The sequence below is a fragment of the Dunckerocampus dactyliophorus genome, chromosome 16 (assembly GCF_027744805.1).
Source record: "Dunckerocampus dactyliophorus isolate RoL2022-P2 chromosome 16, RoL_Ddac_1.1, whole genome shotgun sequence".
Taxonomy (NCBI): Eukaryota; Metazoa; Chordata; class Actinopteri; order Syngnathiformes; family Syngnathidae; genus Dunckerocampus; species Dunckerocampus dactyliophorus.
The window spans coordinates 6,191,020-6,212,342 of NC_072834.1; the positions used below are offsets into that span (position 1 = coordinate 6,191,020).

Below are 21,323 nucleotides of genomic sequence, written 5' to 3' on the forward strand. Positions count from 1 at the left end.
ATGGGAAGGGAGGAGGGATGAAGGGAGAACGAGAGACACAAAGAGACAAGTGGAAGCATTTCCTCTCTCTCTCCCGACCCGCCCTGACGAAGCAGAAACCGTAGCAAAGATGCTGTGAAAACTTTTCATGGGATAAAATGGGAGACAAATACATAAGTCACTTTTATGTAACAATGGTTCCAGTGTCCCTGCAACTAATGTAGACAAGAATTGTTTTTCTCATTATCCAGAATGTAGATGTACGGTAAAAGGCACATGTAGTTAATATTTATTACTGATATTATTAATGTAATGTAAAATTTATTGAAGGCCTCTTCATTGAGCAGGTTTCAACATGTTCTCCTCCACATCAGCAGGTGGCGGTAGTCTGTAATAATGGTTTGGTATTGCGTACTTAGGTTAAGAAAATTTAAATTAAACAATGAAACACGTGTATCCCCGCAAAGCCCCTCCCGCCACCTCACACACACGCACACACATAAATGAAATTATTTAGAGCACGTCTATTGGAAAACGTCTAGTAACTGAATATCGACATTTATGTAGATTTTTTTTCACCCATGACGTCTTTAATTAATTCTAGCATAAATCCACATTGTATTGCGATATTATCGCTTTTATGAATATTAAAACCCATCCAATATGGCTGTGTATGTCTGTTTAATGATGCTAAAATAATTTTCTCACGTCTGCTATGAGACGTAACAGAAGTCCCTACAGCCACTTCGTGATTGGTTAAACGTATTGTCCATCACAAGGCCCAAGCTGTGATTGGTTGCGAAGCGGGGTTGTGTGAAATATACCCAGGAAGTGTAGAGCATGAGACTGCAGTTTGACGTGAGCCGTTGCTGTCGTGCTTACCAAGGTAACACGCTGTTGCTGTCGATTATTATATCGATTCATAATAGGAGTAAATTAAACGTTGAATGGAGTTTCGGATTTAAAGAAGTACAGGTGGTGACTTAAGTTTGTGCTAGTAGAAGTCGTGGAAAGCCCAAAATATAACCGCTTTGAATGCTCGTGTTACAAAATTTTGAGATGTGACATGCCTGTAATCTATCCCAACTTGTCGGGAGATATCACGCTGTCCTCTCTGTTGTTTTATCATTGACTGAAGACAAAAGCTGTGATCGAGAACAATCATTAATTTAGAGTGATTCAACAACGCAAAACTCTTATCTTTATTGCCTTGTTATCCGAACTGAATGAAGTTTTGAACATTAGTAGATTTCAGAATATGGAAAGTATTAGGACCTTTTTTAATCTTAATTGTCTTTAATTGACTTGAAATATTTACCATTGTGGTGACGCACAACAGTTAGAGACATTCATCAAGGGTTTGACTTCCGTTTCCGGGTTACGTGTCTGCATATTGACCCATCGAGCCGTTGCTAACTCGTTGTTGCCTTGTAACGTGGAGAGTTAAAAGTTGAGTCAACTCATATTCATCTCGGGCCTCGTTGACGACACATCTCCACAATTAATTGGTTAATTCATTTGATATTTTATTCCGAGTTAAAAAGTTGTATTTTGTGTCGTCAAATTTGGGCAAAATTTCACATGAGCGCTGATAAATAAGTAACCAGCCTACCTGTCTTTTTTGTTGTTGTTTTTTTTTTAGTCTGATGTTGTGATTAGGGAATCTCCCATCGGGGTTTGATGCTGCTGATTCCGATACCGATCACATAGATTAAGTGTAAATGTTTCAAGTTATTTATGATGAGCACTATTTGTCAGGGGTGCTGTATAAGGGGGAAAAGTTAGGACTATTCCAAAGTCCCCTAACTGTCGGGGCCCCCCCAAAAAATAGGTAATTGAGGGGAGGTGGGGGGTGGTCGGGAATGTACGCTGCAATAGTCTGAGCTGGAGGTGATCGGCGTTGAAAGGCATTTATCGGCATATTCTGATCACATGCTTTTTCACGGAAATCGTCCGATAGCTATCGGTGTCCGATTGATCGGAGCATCCCTAGTTGTGATCCTTCCATTTGAAAGAGTTTGAACTTGAGCTTCACTTTCTGTGTCCACTGGCGATCATTGTGATTAAAGTTTCCATAGAAATCAGAAACCAACGGGAAAGTTTAACGTTATAAACCAGTCGCCGAGGTATACAAATCCAGGCAACCAGCGGTTAAAGCCTTATTTTTGGGGCACTCCCCCCATACTCTCCCTCTACAGACACGCACATAAAGTGCGGGGATTGGACTGTACCTACTTCTTTTGGACTGTGTCACCTGGTCACTTGGGTTGCTTAGTTCAAGATTAACCCGCCATCGTGCAGAATTAGGGCTGTAAACACCTAATAAAAGTTGCATAGAATGAACAGTGAAGGACATCAGTCATCATAGTGTAAATGAATAAAGAACACAAGTATAAAAATTATGTCTAATCTCTCATTTTCCAAACCCCACATCCTCCCACAGTTTAATTCCTCTTTACCAGTGAACGCCTCAAATTTAAAGATGGTGGACTCTCAATACTACCTACCAAATGACATTGGCATCTCCTCTCTTGGCTGCACCGAGGCCTTTCACTTGCTCTCCCCTCAGGAGAAGATGTATGCTCACTACCTGTCACGTGCGTCCTGGTACGTCATCAAACGTAGACCGCATGCATTGAGAGATTATGTAAATGCACTAAACTACAATCCCCTTTCCTGTCTTTTAAGGTATGGAGGCCTGGCAGTCCTCCTGCAAACATCCCCGGAGTCGCCCGCCATCTTTGTTTTGCTGCAGAGGATCTTCCGGAAGCAGACCCCAGCGCAGCTGGAACATGTGGCGAGAGCAGTTGGGCTCACCTCGGAGCAGTACCAGGTACGCCATCTTTTATCACACAGTTTTTGTTGTGCTTCATGAGCTTTGTTTCTTGTTCATCAGGCCTTCTTGGTGTATGCAGCAGGTTTCTACGCCAACATGGGAAACTACAAATCCTTTGGAGACACTAAGTTTGTCCCAAATCTACCAAAGGTCTGAAGATTTTTTGTGTATTCTATAAATGTATACGTTACTTTTTACTGTCCTTAACCATTGTCTGTGCTTACTAATATGCTCTTTCTATTGTGTGATACACTACAATAATAATAATAATAATAATAATAATAATAATAATAATAATTATTATTATTATTATTATACATGATCAATTTATTTGCATCTTTCTTTGCCGTGTCTGCTCAGGACAAGTTGGATGCTCTGGTGAGGGCCAGCCAGGCGTTTCAGGATGAGCCTGCTGAGATGGAGGCTCTTTGGGATAGTTGCTCGTGTCTCATTGATTCCCTGAAGGACAAACAGAAACAACTGGGGCTTGGCGACAAGGTGGGAGCATGTTAGCCTTCAAAAGGCTGCACATTGTAGATTTTTTTTTTGATGAAAGTGATGTTCACACTGCCCTCAGGACAGGATTGAGTTATCCAGACTCATGTTGCATAAACTTGTGAAGTTGTCACACTCTACTTTGTTTTCAGGGAATCACCACATACTTCTCAGGAAACTGCTGTCTAGAAGATGCTGAGCTGGCGCAGAAATTCCTGGACTCAAAGGTAAGCCTGAAGGGTTCTGTGTGAAAAGCTCAGAAAATTAAGAAATCACTGTATGAAATCTCAATCTCACTTCTGTTTGCCTTCAGAAACTGTCGGCCTACAACACCCGGCTCTTTAAAAGGGAAAATGGCGAGAAAACTTGTTATGAGGTGCGCATGGCCTCAGCTGTCGACAAAGGTCAGCACTGCCGATAAAGAGGAGTAACCTTTTCACTTTGTAATAAAAAACAATTTAAAGGTGCTATCCCTGCTTTTCTCCAAACTACACTGTTTTAACCAAAAACTATAAGTCCAACACCACTGGCTAACTTATGTTACCTGCAAGTACAGTCGTCCCTTGCTACATCGCGGTTCGAATTTAGCGGCTTCACTCTGTCACGGTTTTTCAAAAATATATATGCTCTTTGTGGTTGAATACAGCCTATTATTAGTCTTTACTATGGATATTACAGCAAATTTTACATATTTATTGCCTAAATTAAGCTTGTTCAAGCATAAAAATTGCATTCAAATTGTGATATGTGGTATTGTACACTGGTCACTAGGTGTCAGTAATGTCACTTTACGGTTCTGAGAAACATACAAGCGCTAGACTTGATCGCTGTAACAGGCTTTTATTGCAAGTTTGAATTATGTCACAACAGGCACAATAATAATAAAATAATAGTCATCACGGGCTACTGTTGCGGCTGTAACTTATGCAAAGCTAAAACTCAACTCTGAACCCCTGATTTCCCTTCCTGTCCTCCACACATCCGGAACACATTTACTGCAACACCCACAAACACGAGTTTGGTTATATCTTCAGTGGCTTATTTACTTTGATTATATCTACTAGGGGTGTCACAAGATCTCGTGTCACAGGGTCTCGCGAGATTAAAACGTGACAAGATTTCTCGTTGACAAAAAAATTACTGCGTGGACACAAGGCCTGGGATGATAATAAATTAATGAATGAATCTCACAATGAATGAAATTGAACTTGATAAGTTTACCAGCCTCAATATATTGCCATGTGCATGCTTGTCTGTTTTCCTCATCTCTTGCCTCCAAACAGGCAGGAAGAGGGTTTCAGCACCTTATTTGTTTCATAGAAGAACGGCATGAATTGAGTGAGCCCTTTTGTCACTCATACAGTCTCTTTGTGTCCGTGAGTAGAGGCGGAGCCGGTAGCATATACACAGAGTGCAGAAGAGTGTAACGTAGTAGAAATTGTATTAGTAGATTGCAAAATATTGGCTTTTTTATTGTACTTTTCTTAAAAGTCATGTTAAATTGTCCTCATCTCTCTCGTAGACCCAATCTTGTGTATCATCTCTTCTCGTGACACCCCTAATATCTACTATATTGGGTAATCCCAGTCACAAGTGTGGGGGTGACCATATGAGTGTCTAAAGGGCTCTAATAATAATGTTAAAAACTGTATTCAGAAGGTCATAAACGGGTTTCTTATGCTCCAACTATGAAAATGTTCAATTTATAAATAAGGAGTCCTATTTCGTGTCGCAATCGGGTGTGGAGCCAATTAACCAAAATAAATGGGGGATTGCTGTATTAGCAAAATGTTTGACTAACACACACACGCGCAGGGAAAGGTGAAGTGATCAAGGGGCAACCAAAACGCACTACAACATCAGTCAAACACTCTGCTCATAGCAGCAGCTGTTCACAAAGTTATACAATGTATAGCCTATCATAACAACGGCAACAACTTAATTTGTTTGTGGAATCCACGACAGGATTATTTAGTCATAATATACATCAGTAACAATTCGTTGTGCTACAAGAGCAGTGTTTGGGAAAAGTGTACGATTTTACTCACCAGTTCAACAGGAAAATAGCAACCATTGTATCTGTTTTTAAAACCTTTCATTCTCAGAAGTCTCCCCACCTCTGAAAAGCAGCTCCAACAATGTAGATTTACGTTTTAGTTTTTTTATTTCTTGGCTGCTTTCTCTTGTACGGGTTTTCTCGGCATCCCAGTGTGTACAGGCAGAATAGGGTGCAAGTTCTCAGGCACTGCTAATTGTTGATACCTCCTCTGAGACTGTTTGTGCATGTGCGTGTTCATGAGACGGCCGTGATTGACAGTCATGAACACCACTCCACCTTTTCAGGACATACAATAATTGTAATTCAGTTTAACTCATAATTGGTGTTGTTCTTATATTGATAGGTTGAAAAAAGTGTCATTTGGAGCTGAAGAGCCTTTAATGTGTGTCCTGCATGTAACGTACTATGGGTATTGCTCCATAGACTGTACGGTGGATGGTGAGTGTGAATCTTGCTGTGGATGCTTCACCTTTGAGGGCAAAGAGTTCTCTGTAAAAAGGGGGGACTATGCTCCCCTCATGGGGAGGGTCTGCCATTACCTTAAGAAGGCTCAGGTGAGAATGCATGTTCTCCTTTATTCTCACATGGTTGCCTCATTGAGGACCTAATTTTATGATTTTCCTGGCTTTGAATTTGTAGGCCCATGCTGCCAATGAGAACCAGAAAAAGATGCTTGAGGAGTACAGGCAAAGCTTCACCTTTGGTTCTGTGGAAGCCCACAAGGAGGGCTCACGCTATTGGATCAAAGACAAGGGACCAATTGTGGAGAGGTGAATTAATTTTAATGCCTGTGGACCGGAAAATACAAAAAAAAAACTGCACCTTTTAAAATGGTCTCCATAGAACTAAAAAATCTGTACGCCACATGAAAAAATAATTATGAGGCTGTTTGCACATGCCAAAGCATCTGGCAAGAAAGTTATTTCTTGAAAAGGCACACGAACAATAGCAAAAAGCACTATTCTAAGACTACGCTAAAGTGTAACCAAGTTTAATTTCTATAGTTTTGTCCCTTGAAAAGATATAATAAAACACAGGGCTCCAGACTGTGACTAAAATATGAGACATTGCGAGTGAATTTTTCATTTACTCGTGCATGTGTGAACAGATAAAAGCATGTGTCCCATATTAACTTTACAAGGGACGTCCTTTATTATCGTGAGAATGGATTGACGATAGCTTGTCGCAGTCTTAAGCCTTTCGATGCCAGCGTGTGTGAGCGCTCAAATTTGACTCATATTGAAGTTCAACTATTCTACCATCTTTGTTTGCACATTTTGCCTGGCTCCACTGTCTCTCTGGTAGCAGTTAGCAGGCTATAGTTATCCGCCCAGTCTTTGGTTCACCTGCACTACTAAAATTGTAAGGTAGGGGCCACTATGCTCCTTGTAAAAAAAGTTAGTCTGGAGCCCTGAAAGGCACACAACAGTATGGCTTGAGATCTAGAGCTACTGGGAACTCCCTTAAGATCAAACTGTGTAAAATGAAAATTCTTGCAAATTTTCAACTGGCCTTAAAATTTTCATCAGGAGTGTATAATCGTTTCTCCCTTTTCCCTTTTCAGCTACATTGGCTTTATTGAGAGTTACAGGGACCCATTTGGCTCCAGAGGAGAGTTTGAAGGTAGATTTGATCCAAACAGTATTTCTGTTGCCATTGTCTTTTCATAAAGTCTTACCTGTGGTGTCATCTTTTGAGGTTTTGTGGCGGTCGTAAACAAGGCGATGAGCGAGCGTTTTGCCAAACTGGTGAGCTCGGCAGAAGTGCTGCTTCCTGAGCTTCCCTGGCCGAGGGAGTTTGAGAAGGACACTTTTCTTAAGCCGGACTTCACCTCCCTCGACGTTCTTACCTTCGCCGGCAGCGGAATTCCGGCTGGCATCAACATCCCTAACTGTATGCGTGGCACCGTCAACATTTGTGATGACTGGTTTAGCTTATCTCACTCATCGGTGCATGTTGTTTGTTTTTTTATTTCTAGATGATGACATCAGACAATCAGAGGGCTTTAAAAATGTGTCACTAGGAAATGTGCTGGCTGTGGCTTACGCTACCCAGAAAGAAAAGCTTACCTTCTTGGAGGAAGAGGACAAGGTGAGACACGTTTGTGATTAGAGCAGTCTACCTGTCTTACACACACTCCTCCCTTTTTGTGTATCTGCTCATGCAAGGATTTGTTCATCAAGTGGAAGAGTCCATCATTTGAGGTGCAGGTCGGACTTCATGAACTGTTGGGCCACGGCAGCGGCAAGTTGTTTGTCCAGGTCAGTCAAACGAGGCGGATTTGAATTTAATTGACAGGTATAATGCATATGTAATTGTGTGTACGTCTGTGTGTATATGCCTCCACAGGATGATAAGGGGCAGTTCAACTTTGACCAGAACAAAGTCACTAACCCAGAAACAGGCGAGCAAGTGCGTCTTAAAGCTGCATCCTCCTCAAATAATGCACATTTTTCATTTTGGGTTTAGTTGCAGAGCTGTTGTTCCTGATTTATAACTGTGTGTATTTTTAGGTTTCCAGTTGGTACCAGGACAGTGAGACTTGGGACAGTAAATTCTCCACTATTGCCTCCTCCTATGAAGAATGCAGAGCGGAGTGTGTCGGGCTCTATTTGTGTCTCAACAAGGAAGTACTCAGGTAGGTCATCTAATGTAAATTTGCCCGTTTGGATATCGCTGTCTTAAATTATTAGGTTTTTACTCCTGTGTGTCGCAGTATTTTTGGTCATGAGGACCAGGATGCGGAGGATGTGGTGTATGTGAACTGGCTGAGTATGGTGCGAGGAGGACTGTTGGGCCTGGAGTTTTACACACCTGAGAATAAGAACTGGAGACAGGTGACCTGGCATAAAACACACCTTTTTGCTAGCAAGCGCCTTATTTAGCTACATGAGGACGAAATATGAGATATACCACTTAGTATGATACAGTGCAATTTTAAATCACTGCAAACTACAACCACAATAATAAGCATATGCTTTATACCATTATCTAGTCATTGTGCAGGTGCACCTGATGTTATGGCACATGCTGTTATTTCAGGCTCACATGCAGGCTCGTTTCGTGATCCTGCGCGTGCTGCTGGAAGCCGGGGAGGGCCTGGTGGGCCTGGAGGAGGTCACGGGAACGGATGGCAAGCCCGATGCTAGGATCACAATAGACAGGAGCAAGATCCACACCGTGGGCAAGAACGCCATCCACAAATTCCTTCGGAAACTGCAGGTACTTCTGTCAGCCAAGATTTGACTGGACACACGTCAGTTATCTACTGCCGTCCAGTAGCGATGGTTTTGATTATGTAAATTGATTAGCAATTTCAGAACAATTTTTTTGCTTTTAGGTATTTAAATCCACAGCAGATGTGGACAAAGGCAGGGCCCTGTATGACAGCTACTCCACCGTAAGCGAGAGCGGTGCTCACAACTTTTTGCGCCTTCGTGAGACAGTGCTGCTGAGGAAGGAAGATCGTAAGATATTTGTCCAAGCCAACACCAGGATCAACGGTAGGTTCTGACCTTGAAGGAAGGCACACATTAACAGTACTCCATTTTACGTGGGCCTTGCTATTGTCCTTCACTACACAAAGGTGACAGCAGGTGACATTAATTATCTCTCCTATCTTGCCTTGTTTTTATTTTTAAGTGATTAATTTTAGCATGACATTTTTGCAAAGCTGCTGGAAATGTGAATTTCTCTTGGAGATTAATAAAGTATCGATCTAATTTGCATGTCTATTTTGTGTCCCCCAGAGGAGAGCATTGAGCTGGTAGAATACGAAGGCAGTGCATCAGGCTTGATTCAGTCCTTCACTGAGCGCTTCCAAGACGACGACAAACTAGAAGCCGACCTCTTGGAGTTGAGCAGAGTAGATTGTTCCTGTTGGTGTTGATGGCCGTCTCGTCCTTGAGGATCCAATTAGACTTTAGTGGCTCTTAGATTAGTTCTCATAAAACTAACTGACTCACATGTTACTCAAAGCCAAAAAGTGCGATCTATTAAATCTACTGTAGACAAAACCACAGCGCTAGTTCACATGGTTAATATTTCATTCATTTCATGATGACAAATGTCTATTTGCTGACAGAATAAAAAAGTTCTTTGATATGGTCGTACTGTCCATGACAAGTTAAACACATGCATTGATTCAACTTGTCTCTTTGTTGATGATTCTGCAAGTTAAAATACTGCCATTTCTTCATTTTGGATGTCAAAACATGTTTTACCTGGTTTAAGAGGAAGAAATAACATGACAGTATTCAAATATTGTGCATCTTAAGACAGAAAATATGTTCCAAAATAAAATATTTGATAGAAATCTTTTGTGCTTGCTGCTTATTTGTGTGTGCATATATACTGTACATATAAGGCCCAAATTGTAGCTTACGCATTCCAATTATTCGAATTAAACTATTGTGCAATACTGTCACCATGTATAATTGATGCCTCCAATAACAAATTTACTGCGTTGGTTAAAAGTTTGCAGTGTCATTGCTTGGTAGGAGTACTGCGGTCTGTTGTGGCGTCTCCGCTGCCTCCCTACGGCTACCGGAGGAATTACAACTCCCTGTGTCATCAACTGTAGCTGCTTCCATTTCTTTGTGTAGTCCCTCCACTTCATCATACTCATTTATTTCGACCCTGGATGCCATCTCTAGGCTTTGCTTTGGAATTCCTGTGGAATCGGGTGTTTTTTGTTTGGTGGTCTCTGCCAGCTGAGACAAGGATGGGGAAAAGAATGGTGACAGAGAGAAAGGGGAAGAAGATGGGGACTGATAGGGAGAAATTGAAGCACTAGGAGCCTTGGGTGAAAGTGATGGAAATTGATAGTGGGTGGCTGAAGTGCCGGAAGGGCTGTGAAGGGTAGATGATATTTTGGGGGGAAGGGGTGGTGCTAGATAAGGAGAGAGAGATGGAGAACGGGATGTTAAGGCTGGGGGAGGCTGCATGTAGTCTGTGTCGTCAGGTGGATGGTGCGCCACTGTTGGGAGTTGTGTGGCTTCCATTTGTGTTTGACCCTGTTCCTGGGCCTCCTCTGGGGAGTCCTGTCTGTTGTTCTGAGACCCAGTCTGCTTCAAAGCTTTACATTTTCCTTTAGTTTTGGGCATCAAGGGAGGCGGGGGTGGTGGAGCGAGCGGGGGCGACAGCAGAGTGGTTGTCTCGGTGGACACCCGGACCTTGAAGCTGCGTTTCATCAGGCGGCGTTTAGACAGGATGCTGTGAGACTGCAAGAAGAGAGGGTTGATGAAGCAGAGAGCACCCAGGCCCGAGCCGCAGTCCAGCTCTCTGGGGCTACGCGTCTCGATTGGGCAGAACTCGCGGAACAGGGCGGAATTGGGGTCCGATTCAGGAATAGATTTAAGCTCTGAGTCAGGCTGCGGGGCGGAATCGAGTTGGGACGCAGGGATTGTTTGTGAGTTGGAAGTGGGTGGGGCTGAGATGGGAGAGTCCGGGGTCTTCTCCTCATTCTTCTGGGTCTTCAGGGCCTCTCGTGGCCCACGGACATTCAGGTGTGAGCTCCAGAATTCTGTAAAATTAAATTAAGTCATAATATTTCATTAACATTGTTTTTTATGCTTATACAACAATGAAAACAAAGTTGATTATACAAAAATGCATCAATCACTACAATAGAATCCGTTTCGTTGACCTCCATTTGTTTGCATTTAGAATTTTAAAATAAAAAACAATTGAAATTGAATGAATCAATTACCGGGTCAAACTGTGGCAAACATAAACAGTACCGGCATTATAACATTCTTAACTTTCATACAAGTGTAAAAATCAGTTAACCTCTGTATAATAAAGCTAATGGACATGTAATGTGCTTCTTATAGTATTAATGTTGACTTTCTCCATATTCTACAGAACAACCAGGACATAGATGCATATAATTATAATAATGCAGCATATTTCAAAACCACTGTTCTATTTAACGATTCACGCCCCAGTTGCTTTGCTACAATTAGTGTAATTACCGTTTCCATGGTTATCATCACAATTTTTTTCCCCACATCACTGGTACCCATTTATGGTGACATTAAAAAAACACCCACAAAAAGCCAAGGAGGAAGCAAAACACACTTGTGAGCTGAAGCCTCATTAGACGATCATCATATATCACCAGTCCTTCCCATACATTCATTTTGAAAGATTTGAAAGTGGTTTGATGGCGGGATTGGGGGCGGGGGGAGTGCTGCAGCTATGAATCCAGCAGAGGGCGCTGTCTCACAAGTCTATTCAGTCCAGCGGGACGATGCTCTGACAACATGTGACGTTGTTTAACTGCGCGATTTGTATAGCGGCGGTGCTTTGGCCATCTAGACTTTTCAGGTATGAACTTATTGCCGCCCCTATGTGAGTAATGGTCTCACCTTGGCCAGTAAGTACAAGTACAATATTGTATACTGTGAGACCGTAACAGTTTCTCAATGTGTAAAACCATTGTATTTCATTTAGGTTAAAATATGCAAATGATACCAACCTATTCCCATATGCGAGATGGACTCAAGCTCCTTGTGGGAGGTTGCTTTAGCGATGGCTTCAGGAAGCTCCAGAGGGAACGGTAATACATCTCTGATAAAAAGACGTGAATCATAATGTACAATGTCATTAGATATAATATTTATCAATAAATGACTGCAGTAAGAAAGGGGTTTTACCTGCTGACACAGTAGAATGAAATGAGTCTTGGGAGATCTGGAAAGCTGATGGCTGAAGTCTCAAGAGACAGAGCTAAGATGGACCGGAAATAACGGCAGAACTTGGAAGTGTGAGGTCACAGGAATGGTCATTTATTTCTTAACTTTCTTACTTGAATGTTCGTCCCTGATACCAAACTGCTGCACAAAGGATGGCACGCTTTCATCCACAAGGCGCACACACAGCACATTTCTCTTGGACGTGCGAGACTTGCGCACCAAGAATGTCTGCAAAACAACACATCGGATTATTAACCCTTAAGAAATCCTAGGGACATGCTCTGTTTTTTACTTTCAAGCCATTGTGGCTGCACTAAAGGAACATGGGTTGAATTTGTTTAAAAAAAAAAAAGTAGAATTGTCATCTCTGCTACTTAAATTAGCCTAAAATGGCAACTCCACAATATAACTCCCATATTTGTTCCTCGCGACCATAAATGCCCCATTGAAAATGCCATTTTAGATCCCACATGTATCTCAGTGTAAACTAATACAGTCCTTTATGTTAAGATTTCAAATTGGAAGACTGACTTTCACTTTTTAAATTTGGCCACAAGATGACGCTACTTTTCCTCATTCAAAGCATGCATCAAAATGTGTCATATTTTACTTTATGTTTCAACATTTCTATGACTTATACTGTATATGCATTTCTGACCCCTGGAGGCTCCCTTTGCAGTATGTGGAGGGCAGTGGCAGGGTTGATTGACAGCTGGAGCCATACGGGGACCGTCAACAAGAGCCGGTCCAGTACACTGATGCTCCTCAGGGATCCACATCCTCTTTGGTGGCCTAGGAACTTGCGCTCTGATTTCTGGCTGGGCTCAGGGAAGTCATACAGAGGCTCCTCTTGCTGTTCCATCTACATAATTCACATTTATAGTCATGAAACAAGTGGGAATAGTGGCTCAGGTTTTTTTTTCACAACAGGAAGAGTTGCACACACCTGCGTGATAAATCCTGGACTGTGTCAGCAAGTTCAGACTTGGTTTTAAGTGCAGTAAGAGGAGCTGTGGAAACAAATGTTAGGGACACACACAACCAGAATCCAAACATACCTTTACAAAAACAATGAATAGGGCATGCATATGGATCACGTTCAGCATCTATAACAACTTATACTATAATTTTAACACATTTTTACCTTGTTGCGCTTCCCCTTCTTTTTAGCCCCTATTTAGGATAACACAACATGCTCCTAATTCAGTCAGCAGCTTAATAAAAATTGAAAGTAATAATTCTTTCGATTGTTATTTTCTGTCTTGTTATGAAGCGTGTCTCCTGTTCATGTTCAAGTCTTCTTCTTCTTCGGTTCTTTTCCTGTTCTTCTTCTTCGTCTGTGGCTCCTCCTCTTTCACCTGACCTCACCTGGTAACGTTCGTGGAAAAAAGTAAAGTGGACGCAAATTATTTTATACACTGAAATACTAATCATTATCTTGATTTTGACGCCATGGCATTGATGTTTTTACTGTTACATTATGCTCACTAGTTCTGACGTCACACATTCATGGCTGGAAATGAAAGGTTAGGCACACTGTGTGGAGCTTGCTAGGAAAGCTAAGTATTTTTTAACCATTAGCAGGTTAAATCACAATAAATGTGTATAGTATATTATTTTTGATAATTATTTGTATTAACGTCATTAGACTGACGTTCCTATTTTGTAGCGAAAGTGCGCCCCCTGTCGCCAGGAAATCCAAGCCGGATGTGGAATTTGAAATACAGCTCCAGGACCGCGTTGGGTAAGGGACTCCGTCAGCTAAAGCTATGCTAAATTTGTTATTTTTCCCCATTTGTATGTGTGAAATAGCCATATATCGCGGTTTGTTTGCGTTGATATGAAAACTAACCCAGTAAAGATAAACGAGATCAAAGAATACACGGGTACATCTCACTAACGTTATTGAGCGCTATCTAGCTAGTTTAGCTAGCATTAGCCAGCCGTCTACAAGATGGCTAGCGATGTCGTTTTCAGTCGTGTGTTTGTCGTGTAGCCGGCTTTATTTCTCACCACTAGAGTTGTAATACTACCAAGCCTTATTAGTATTCTCACTCACTCCAACATATATGGGCTAAACTTAGTCGGTGACGTGAAACTAGCGGAATTGTTTGCTTAGCTACCTGTTAGCTAAATCTCGCGCCGATTGAACTTTCTTTTTTGTAATAACTTAAAAAGTATCATTATAGTAACCGAATTAAACTATCATTAGGATGTGATGCAATTGCGAGTTTAACACGGCAGTTAAATTTTCCCCCAAAATTGACACTTCTGGAACCTTCTCCTGCAGATGCCTGGTTGTTACAGAGATGAGCGGAGAGAACGTCAAGTTGTTTGTGGGCAACCTTCCTTTAGATGCAACCCAAGACGAGCTCAACAAGCTTTTTGCTCCGTACGGGGAGATCAACACCTGCTCCTTGCTCAGACAGTATGCCTTCGTTACCCTGAAGGGAGATGGAGCGGCCGACAGGTATTCTGAAATATCCCCTCACATACATACCATGCACAAATTAAGGTTTAGTCATTCCTAGCCTGACGTTTTACAGGGCTATACGGCATCTCGACGGCAAGGAGTACAGAGGCAGACCACTTGTGGTGGAAGAATCACGTGCTCGTCCGCCAAACTCCACCAAAGTGTTTGTGGGGAACCTCAGCGCCACATGTTCTGCAGATGATCTGCATGGACTGTTCTCGACATTTGGGAGGGTTTTAGATTGTGATAAAGTCAAAGGTAAGGTAAAAGTAAACAATATGCAAAACAATGCAATATGTGCATTGTTTTTTTCATTTGGTCATTTAAAAAATATATATATATTTTTTTAATCCTCTACAGCGAGATTATGTTCAAACGTTGGCTATGCATTCGTGCATATGGAAAGAAAAGAGGAGGCAATGGCAGCCATTGAGGCCCTCAATGGAACCATTTTCAAGGGCCGTCAGCTGGCTGTAGAGCTCTCCAAAGCTCAACCTTTGGTCAACCAGCTAATGACATCCGGGAATTCAGCCGGTGTGTTTTTCAAGTTTGGAAACAATGCTGGTAACGAAAAACAGATTCCTTCTACATGTTTTCCCCTCTCTGTATTTTCTTTCCAGGTGGTAGAGAGGGTCTCCTTCCTCGGCCAGCTGGCTCCATGGAGCATCACCAGAGTCATGCTGCTGTACTTGCAGCAGCTGCAGCGGCTGCTGCCGGACTTCCCATACAAGTAAATTAGCTGTTTAAATGGCCATTTATATGAATGTACTTAATGTTGAGTTCATCTCTGACATTTCAGTAACCATTTTGTCATGTATTGTCATGGTGCAATACAATAGAAATGATACATAGAAATATGTTAGAGTAGTTCATGTAACTCTTGAATCTTGAATGTACAGCTTGTATAACATGTATTTAATATACCCTGTAAATGACTCAGCACACTGCCGTTGTTGTCTGTATAGCTGGCAACACAAGTGTCTATCAAGCTAATTGTCTTGTTTGTAGTCAAGCATAGGCGTGGTGGCTGCTTCATGCTATTGGGCTGCAATGAGTGATGCCGGCAGTGGGGAGCTGCAGTTAATTGAGGGAAAGATCAATTCCAACAATGTCCCACCAATGGGAAACATGGCCGCATGGTAGTGTTCCAACATCTTAACAAACCCAAACACACCTCCAATATGACCAAGTGCTGAAGGTGATGGAGCCAAGTGTAGCTCCTCTAGACCTGAACCTAGTTGAGCACCTGTCGGGTATCGTCAAGCGGAAGGGATGACAGTAGAGGAGCGCAAGGTGTCTTAACATCCACCAGCTCCACCAGTGATGTTGTCATAGAATGGAAGAGGATTCCAGTAACAGCATGTGCAAATCTGGTGAATTCCACGCCCAAGAGGATGAAGGCAGTGCTAAATAACGATGGTGTTCACACTAAATGTTGACACTTTGGATACAATTTGGATGCATGTTCACTGTGAGGTGCACTCACTTGTGCTGCCAATAATGACTGTTTACTCATTTTCAGTAAATTGCTACAAGCTGTACACTGACTGCTGAAATTTGTAACCACGTTTACTTTCTATTGTATTGTCAAAAATATATTGTTTGTCTTTGCAGGTGCAACAAAGCGTCCATAACTCGTTCTACAACACAACATCGTTTGACCCCACTTATGCTGCCCTGAAGGGCATTACGAGTTCTAAAGGCGCAGACGGGGTTATATACGGCGCTCTCGCCAGCCAGGTGTACGGATCCGTGGCTGACCAGGTGTACCAAGACATGGCCAATCACACTGCGGCACCGAGCAGTATGGCTGAAGAGTATGAGGCTCAGACCACACCGGACCCAACAACGCTTTTTGAGGCTGCAAGAGCCAAGTTCTTCCAGGAGGGACAGAAGGTCTTAAAATCTACTAACATAAGAACAGCACATGCATATTTTGGGTGTTTTTATAAGTGTGCTTTTTTTTAATGCAGGTTCTGGCGGAGCAACAAGCAGGGAGAAAAACGACGACGACAACCACAACTACTACAGATACAACAACTTCAGAAACCGAGCGGGATCGCAGCCCGATCAGAGGAAACAAGGCGCCCTTGCTTCCGGACCCTGGTCCAGGTTCCTTCACAAATCGAGCCAAACGCCGTGCTTTGCTGCCAACGCCACCTGGAGTACCTGAAGACCCTGCGACTGCGACTGCTGAAGGGGCAGATTCTGTTGCTAGGTACACAGAAACAATCATTTTCATTTATCATTAATAGGGGTGTCACGAGACACAAGATCATGTGAGATTAAAACGTGACGATATTTCTCGTTTAGAGAAAAGATGTGTCTCGAGAACAGGGCAGCCAGAAGTCTATTAGACTCATCTATGGCATCGCTACTGTGAATGGTAATACACACAATATTTAAAGTGGCAGTGTGCAGGATTGGAACTGCACATTATTAAGTGCTTTGCACACCCTATAAACCTTGCAGTCCAACCTACAGTACCTTGGTGTTCCCAGCGCCACTCGTCATTCGGCGGGTGCTTCCCCCCCCCCATTGAATACACAGCTGCGGCGGTGTTAATGTCCAAGCAGAAGATGTCATAATTTCACGTTTGATCAAGTTTAAGATTTGTCTGATCAAAACCCTATCGCTGCCTAACACTTCAAAATGTGATCTCTATTTCGAAAATGCACAACTTTGTGTTTTGGCACTCTCAGCAAAATGTTATAATAATAATAATAATAGTTAATAATAGTTCTTTTACAAAAATGAATCTACTGCAATCTGCAGTCCGTATTACATGTGTCTACATAACTACACGTCAACATAAATGATTAGTACTAGCAGCTACAACAGCTGTCATTATTTTAACTTTTAAAATTTTGTTAATTTAAATTTTTGTTTCAGTTTGTGGAAAGAAGTCTTAAAAGTTAAAAGCATCATGTTTACGTCATGAATGCAACGTTCTAAAGTATTTCAAAATGTATGCATTTTTTTGTGATTCAGTTCAATTGAAAATGTCTGTTCGGTTCTATATTTTGTCATTGTAGTTTTCTTAAAAGTAATGTTAGATTATCACCTCATCTCATTCTCGTGAACCCAATATCGTGCATTGTCTCTTCTCATGAGCCGAGTGTATCGTGACTCCCCCAGTCATTAATCATTAGTGACAAATTAAGTCGTAGAAATTCCACTTTTTCCCCTTTTATGATTTATCTCCCATACATTGTAAATTGTAACTGCAGGTCCTACACAGAATATTACCAGCAAATGCATCAGTACCAACAATACCAACAGTACCAGCAACAGTACCATTACCTCCAGTACGCCTACACCAATCCTCCACCCCCTCCTCCGCCGGCCACTACAGAATCCTCCAGCGCAATCCCTCCACCCCCAGGGACGTACACAGCACCCCCGGCCTACTCCGCAACGCAAGACTACGGGCCCCCAGGAACGTACGACCCTCCCACGAGTTACGACCAGTCAACAGAGAGCTACGACGCCTCGGCGGCGAGCTACGGCGCCTCCGGAAACTACAGCGCCTCGGCTGGCTATGATGCATCGGGAGGCTACGGAGCGTATGATACATCTGGAGCTTACGCAGCAGCGGGAAGCTACTCCGCATCCACACCGTATGAGCAGACACCCGCACACGGGCAACCCACGCCCCAGCGCAATGATTACCCTTATAACACGCCAGAACCCCCGTACCGATAGGCCCACCCCTTCACACGGTCTTTCCACACTCACTGCAGATGTGTGTGAGTCATTAGATAAGGGACAGTTGAAGGGTCAAATAAGACAGGCAGTTGAAATTTGAATGTTCGGTAAATCTGAAGCATCTCATCGTTCTCAATCATGGCTTATCTCCTTTCCATCTAGCTTGGCTCTTGTTAGTGGCTGTTGACACATGCAGAACAAGGGATATTTCGTACAGATGTCTCTTTAGTTGTTGCACAGGCACAGCTGGTTTTGTGAGGCAGGAAGTTACTCGTTGTGAGCTTGTATCAGGGAAGGCCTTTTTTAATATATACTTTGCAATTATAGACTTTTTCAAGCAGTCCCAAGATGTTAGGGTTGGGTTATGTTTTTTGTGAGCTCTATCCCAGTTAAACATATTTTTCTTTGTGATAATTATTTGGACATGTATACGCACCTCCTTGCATTGCAATATGGCCCCTCAGTGCAGTGTTTACAATTGGCATAATATAACCTGCATTGTTTGGTAACAACGTTTGGTGCCGCATTTAATGGCAAAATTCAATTATTAGGACATTTAGGATACTCAACATGTCTTCTTGCAATCACATAATGTTGACTGTTGAGTGAATATTTTTGAGCCAAGGTTGGATGTGGCTGGATAGCATTCAAGATGAATAACATTACAGATGTCTAGCATGATATTTATCTCTATATCCCACTCTACTCCTCCAAGTATTTTTTTGCATTACTAAGTGAGCAACTTGAGTCAAAGGCAAACAACTTTGCTTCTTTTAAGTAAAACTCTGTTTAAAGGGACTGTTTGCAACAGCTACAGAGCGCTAACTTACAAACTTTGTGCTCCAAGTACACAAGATATACCCCACGTATCACACAAACACGTGCAGGAGCCTTTATTAAGTGCTGGCGGTCTGCAAGTGTCAGAACATCTTTCTCACAATTTTCATATCTAATACAAAGGACAAGTACAAGATCAGTAAAACTTTTAAGTTAATATCGCTTCTCTGGGACTGCGCGCCTTACGTGCATGTTTTACGAGACAGCCATGAATGCCATTCGGGCCGAAAGACAATTTCTATTCAATTAAATTTGTAATTGTGATTTTTTTTTTTTTTCTTTCACACACGAATGATAGCAGGTGGTGTTCTATTTTTTTGGTGTTAAAAACATCATTTTCAGCCAGTTGCAAACAGTCGTTTTAAGCATATTTGGATATTTTCTCAGGCTGCAGATGAGTGTGTTTTTGTATGTATATACATTTATGAATGCGCAGGATCTTGATTTGGCCAATCTGAAGATTCTTATTGTCTTCAAATGTGATAGAAGTCCTAACTGGCGAGGCTGAACTACTTTTCATACTTGACAGTACAAGTGTAAATATATCTAGCCTTCTTTATAAATTGATAAAAGTTGTCAGCCAACATTTGGTTCTACTGCGACTGTTAATAAGTGTCAGGCCATTGCTTTGGAGACGAGGGGAATAGCTATTGAGTGGATGGACAAGATTGTATGGCAGCAGCTGTAGATGTCTGGTGCAGATGTTATAATTAGACCGATCAGATGCGAAGAGGTTTGCTGCTGTTGTAGGTGAGCAGAGGTGAGAACCCATCGAATTGTGTTCCTTTAGATCAGAGAAGGAATAAGTTTGATGCTTTGGCTTGTGAAAGCACACTCACACATGGATAGATTTTATATTTGGCCTCATTACCTATCACACTTGTAATACCCCAGTTGACACTTAAATGCACATATTCAGCTTCAGTCGTTCCCTTGGTGATTGTAGCACACACTTTCTGTTGCACAGCCTCATCACATGCCACAATATTCCAGCTTCTCCATGTAAACTTGTTAGTTGCATGCCATGTTGTTGCTGCTGCTCCAGCCACCTTCTTCCTCTTGCTGATTATTGCAGCTAGAGTGGGAGGGAGCCAAACTCTGAGCCCTTGCCCTGGACGTACGCCACGCGCTGCTGTAAGCGCGGGATGGGGGAAACAGCAGCGTTAGGCCTGAAACTGCTGTGGACGATGGGGTGGCCCCCCCCTCGCTAAAGGTAAACACTCAGTACCACACACTCCTGCCCCTCCCTGAAAAACACGCGTACACAGTTACACACACATGCAGACCTTTTCACCTTTTTTGGACATTCTTTTTTTTTTTTTAACGTTTTTCCCTCCCTCTTTACATACATTCCTGGCCCTGAAGATCATCCATATATGATCTTTGAAGATGGCGCCTTCTAGCGTGAATCTCAAGTTAACAAAGCAGGTAAATCCTGTCCTGCAAGAAAGTCCGAGGGGTAGGTCACATAGTTAAGATGATCATCTTTTTGTTTTTTAACCGCAGCAACACTGTGGCCACTTTTTTTGGGTTAAAGTGCCTTGCTGAAGATAACATCGCTGGGCCCTCCATTTCAGAGGCCAATAAAGTTGGCTCAGGATCGGTTGCCACTTCAAAAACAAAAAAACCCTCCCCTTCCACGACGACGTTTTTCAATGTCACTTTCAACCTGTAATAATGACAATGAACACAAATATCAATTTGTTTTAAGTGACATTTTGTCCATGTTCTTTTGAAATGTTTATCAATAAAAAAAAAACAAATTCAGCGGTAAAAGTGTTATCTTTTCTGTGTGGATGTTTGTGGTCTTCATCCTGTATTTGTGCTTAGTGTGTTGCGGGGCAGTCATCAAATCACTTAGAGTTAAGCATCAGATGACGTTTAATTCATTTTCCTTCCAAATACATCAGCTTTTGTTCGGTGGTGGTGATCATTGATTTTTTTTTTTTTTTTTTATGCAAACAAAATGAATAAATGGAAACAGTCAATTGAGCAGCCTACACAGAGGGTACAGTGAGGTAATGGACCAGGGGTTTTCGAAGTGTGGCAGGGAGCCTTCCCTCAGAATATAACATGGCAAGAGGTTCCCCTACTCCATTTAAAAATTGATCTTCAGGGGCTTATTTTGTGGTGTTTACTCGCTAAGAACTAAAAATGCATTTCACGTTTAAACATAATTGAAGTTAGCTTTATTTTTCCTCAAGCTGCTGCGTCTCCCCTGAAGTCTTCTGAGGCCCC

General features: G+C 42.2%; 3 protein-coding genes across 9 annotated transcripts; 2 read left to right on the plus strand and 1 right to left on the minus strand.

The window, feature by feature from the left end:
• Positions 1-794: 794 nt before the first annotated feature.
• Positions 795-9,690, plus strand: dpp3 (dipeptidyl-peptidase 3). Its single transcript, XM_054754499.1, has 19 exons — positions 795-865; positions 2,423-2,586; positions 2,668-2,812; positions 2,876-2,965; positions 3,176-3,313; positions 3,463-3,537; positions 3,624-3,714; positions 5,793-5,923; positions 6,009-6,139; positions 6,934-6,992; positions 7,068-7,262; positions 7,348-7,460; positions 7,538-7,630; positions 7,719-7,781; positions 7,883-8,007; positions 8,086-8,206; positions 8,412-8,591; positions 8,710-8,872; positions 9,119-9,690. Exons 2-19 carry the CDS (start codon positions 2,462-2,464, stop codon positions 9,256-9,258), a joined length of 2,178 nt encoding a protein of 725 aa, XP_054610474.1. The 5' UTR covers positions 795-865; positions 2,423-2,461; the 3' UTR covers positions 9,259-9,690.
• Positions 9,034-13,407, minus strand: LOC129168816 (ras and Rab interactor 1-like). Its single transcript, XM_054754512.1, has 7 exons — positions 13,212-13,407; positions 13,014-13,077; positions 12,726-12,929; positions 12,181-12,295; positions 12,029-12,101; positions 11,851-11,942; positions 9,034-10,893 (listed from the first exon to the last, which is right to left on the minus strand). Exons 3-7 carry the CDS (start codon positions 12,927-12,929, stop codon positions 9,839-9,841), a joined length of 1,539 nt encoding a protein of 512 aa, XP_054610487.1. The 5' UTR covers positions 13,014-13,077; positions 13,212-13,407; the 3' UTR covers positions 9,034-9,838.
• A 154-nt stretch (positions 13,408-13,561) lies between these two features.
• On the plus strand, positions 13,562-20,852 carry LOC129168813 (RNA-binding protein 4B-like). 7 transcript variants are annotated; one of them, XR_008566342.1, is made up of 11 exons: positions 13,562-13,593; positions 13,716-13,811; positions 14,358-14,537; positions 14,614-14,798; positions 14,901-15,074; positions 15,161-15,270; positions 16,155-16,436; positions 16,514-16,758; positions 17,771-20,298; positions 20,451-20,513; positions 20,592-20,852. XR_008566342.1 is itself a non-coding variant. In XM_054754503.1 (10 exons), exons 1-10 carry the CDS (start codon positions 13,577-13,579, stop codon positions 20,162-20,164), a joined length of 1,683 nt encoding a protein of 560 aa, XP_054610478.1. In that variant the 5' UTR covers positions 13,562-13,576; the 3' UTR covers positions 20,165-20,852. The 7 variants fall into 7 exon arrangements, 4 of the variants coding, with proteins under 4 accessions (XP_054610478.1, XP_054610475.1, XP_054610477.1 ...); XR_008566340.1 differs by having other exon boundaries at positions 17,771-20,513; XR_008566341.1 differs by having other exon boundaries at positions 20,451-20,852.
• Positions 20,853-21,323: the final 471 nt, after the last annotated feature.

Bases quoted from the DNA above. Each gene is read 5' to 3' on its own strand.
- LOC129168816 (XM_054754512.1), bottom strand. From the start codon at position 12,929: ATGGAACAGCAAGAGGAGCCTCTGTATGACTTCCCTGAGCCCAGCCAG. The intron at 12,102-12,180 runs GTAAGAAAGTTA...GGTCCATCTTAG, and splicing joins TATCAGGGACGAACATTCAA to CTCTGTCTCTTGAGACTTCA. The intron at 10,894-11,850 runs GTTGGTATCATT...TTAATTTTACAG, and splicing joins CATCTCGCATATGGGAATAG to AATTCTGGAGCTCACACCTG.
- dpp3 (XM_054754499.1), top strand. From the start codon at position 2,462: ATGGTGGACTCTCAATACTACCTACCAAATGACATTGGCATCTCCTCT. The intron at 3,538-3,623 runs GTAAGCCTGAAG...GTTTGCCTTCAG, and splicing joins AGAAATTCCTGGACTCAAAG to AAACTGTCGGCCTACAACAC. The intron at 8,207-8,411 runs GTGACCTGGCAT...CTGTTATTTCAG, and splicing joins AGAATAAGAACTGGAGACAG to GCTCACATGCAGGCTCGTTT.
- LOC129168813 (XM_054754500.1), top strand. The intron at 14,799-14,900 runs GTAAGGTAAAAG...AATCCTCTACAG, and splicing joins AGATTGTGATAAAGTCAAAG to CGAGATTATGTTCAAACGTT. The intron at 15,075-15,160 runs GTGTGTTTTTCA...TTTTCTTTCCAG, and splicing joins GACATCCGGGAATTCAGCCG to GTGGTAGAGAGGGTCTCCTT.